The sequence below is a fragment of the Gadus morhua genome, chromosome 18 (assembly GCF_902167405.1).
Source record: "Gadus morhua chromosome 18, gadMor3.0, whole genome shotgun sequence".
Lineage (NCBI taxonomy): Eukaryota > Metazoa > Chordata > Actinopteri > Gadiformes > Gadidae > Gadus > Gadus morhua.
This window is the reverse complement of record NC_044065.1, coordinates 19,672,437-19,674,936: the sequence shown is the minus strand read 5'-3', so window position 1 is coordinate 19,674,936 and position 2,500 is coordinate 19,672,437. Positions and strand designations below refer to the sequence as shown.

The following is a 2,500-nucleotide window of genomic DNA, read 5'->3' as shown; positions in this document are numbered from 1 at the left end:
ACAAAAATAACAAAGTCAATGAGGCGGGCAGGCCGTACAGTAGCTAAATGTTCTGTGCTGTATCCCGCTTGGAGTGGGACAGGGTCATTTGGCTTTTATCGCATGTATATTCAGATAAATGTCATTAAGGGGCAGGAAGAATGTTGGTGGACATTGGGGTTCAAACCCAGTAGCGTTCAGACACTCTAGCCTCTAGTGACTAGACCTTCCAGATAGGTAGAGGAGAAGGGTGTGTGTGTTTCTGTGTCTCTGACTCACCTTGCTCCTCAGGTGATCTTCCGGCTGGTGTGACCTCACTCTCCTCTCCAGGCACCCAAAGGCTCTGTAGCAGTAGGGTGCCGACCGAGACACAGAGACATATCAGCAGACAGCCACTAGAGGGAGACACAACGCACACCACATATCAATTCATCACTCAATCTCACTTTCTACCAGGAAACTTTCTGAGATGAAGATTTTTTTCAAACACCTTTACCTTAGTTGAAGGTGGACTAAGTCAAATGTAAGTACGATTCAAGATGTAAGTGTAAGTACGATTCAGTGTCTTTTATTTTAGAAAAGGCATCAACATCCGTCAGTTATTAGTTAGCAGGATTCTCTGCAAGAAAATCAATTGAATTGACTGTTCCTGCCTCTGTTAGAACCAATGAGCCTCCGCTGATTTATGACCAATCAGAGCATATCTTCCCTGATCGGTTCAGGGAATCCATCCTACAAGCCAGGTGCCTGTAATGCGGCAAATGTCGAAACTATATTATTCTCTCTCGCTTTACAACGTTTACCTGCAGCATCTTTAACCTCCCCTAAAGTAGCTTTAAACCCAAATGCACGTGCGCGAGCAACCCCGCAGGGAACGCCCTGCAGATAGAAAGCACAAGGAACACTGTGGACTTCAAACGATAAACTGTGTGTCAAAACAAACATGTGAGGTGCGATGTTCTATGTGCTCGCTCGCCCATCACTGAACTGTGATTTTTTTTTTTAAAAATAAGTCACAGTTCAGTGATTTATTTTAAATCACTGAACTGTTGTCTTAAACATTTTGGGGATGTTTAAGACAACAGTTCAGTGATTTAAAAATATCAAAACAAAATGTAATGTTGCAGGCAAAACGTCCGTTCGGTTCTTTCAATGTTTAAATGAGGTGGAATCTTGCTCCGGTGCGATGTTCTATGTGCTCGCTCGCCCATCTCACAGGGATCTCAGAGAGAGAGAGAGAGAGAGAGAGAGAGAGAGAGAGAGAGAGAGAGAGAGAGAGAGAGAGAGAGAGAGAAGAGAGAGAGAGAGAGAGAGAGAGAGAGAGAGAGAGAGAGAGAGAGAGAGAGAGAGAGAGGGAGAGAGAGAGAGAGAGAGAGCGAGAGACAGAGTCAGAGAGAGAGAAAGAGAGAGGGAGAGAGAGAGGGAGAGAGAGAGAGAGAGAGTCAGAGAGAGAGAAAGAGAGAGGGAGAGAGAGAGGGAGAGAGAGAGAGAATCCACAAACCTTTCAGATCGTCAGTCAAGCATACAATTTTCCACACATACACACACAGCTGCATGCACAAAACGACATGCACACACACACACATACAAACACACACACACACACACACACACACTGGTATACACACATACAGAGAATAAGTCCTACTCAACCGATATACCTTTCGTGAACATCTGCACCCATACAAAAAACTAAGCTCAACAAACAACATTCCACATGTGTACACACACACATTCCTTCCTCACCCTCCATTTATTATAGACGATATTATATTCTTTGATTGTCACATGCGGTTGTGATTATGATTAATATAAACACTGGATGTTTTTAGTGTAGGCTACTCAAAGGTCAGGTCACCAACCTAAAGGGCACTCTGTCGCCCCCTGTTGTCGGAACCCAGTAAGCCGTCTCTTTATAGGAGAGGCAGACCCCTGAGCCCTGTGAACGGTTTCATTCTGGGTCTTTGGGTTGCCTGTTAACAAAAGACTGAAGCCTCACTTGTTCAGGGTTCACCTAGACTCCCCCTCCCACCCCTCCAACGCACTTAATGTATGTGGTAGTTCCTGGCACTTAAAAATAGTACTTAGCATTGTGTAGCCTCTCATCCTAGCTATTTTTGTTACAGCGCTATATTGTTGTTTCTCCTTCTTCCGACAAATGTACTTATTGTAAGTCACTTTGAATAAAAGCAACTGCTAAATGCCCTAAATGTAAAATGTAAAAACAGGCCTTCAGTTCAGTTTAGACAGAGTTCTAGTGGGCCGGGGGCAGTCTGATCAGCAGGTGACCGGGTAACCACTCAGCCAATCAGAGGTGACGCATGTCTATGATTGGGTAACCACTCAGCCAATCAGAGGTGACGCATGTCTATGATTGCAAACCAATGTACGAGTGGTGTTGGGGATATTTTTTCCTGTCAAACACAACAGACGGCGCTCTGGGACTCGGTCTGGCAGTCTGACCTGCGTGGTCGCAAGGAGAGCCTCATATTCCCACGTCAGATGGCCCTGGGAAGCACCT

At 45.2% G+C, this 2,500-nt stretch overlaps 1 protein-coding gene across 1 annotated transcript in view; it reads right to left on the bottom strand.

Annotated features, from left to right (window-relative positions):
* LOC115530612 (alpha-1,6-mannosylglycoprotein 6-beta-N-acetylglucosaminyltransferase B-like) overlaps positions 1-2,500 on the bottom strand; it is a 21,566-nt gene that overhangs the window by 18,373 nt on the left and 693 nt on the right. Inside the window, exons 2-3 of the mRNA XM_030339269.1 lie at positions 2,443-2,500; positions 259-374 (exon numbers count right to left, since the gene is read on the bottom strand). The exon at positions 2,443-2,500 is cut by the window's right edge and continues 18 nt beyond it. Of these exons, the coding sequence (XP_030195129.1) occupies positions 259-374; positions 2,443-2,468 (142 nt within the window). The 5' untranslated portion in view covers positions 2,469-2,500. The remainder of the gene's footprint in view (positions 1-258; positions 375-2,442) is intronic.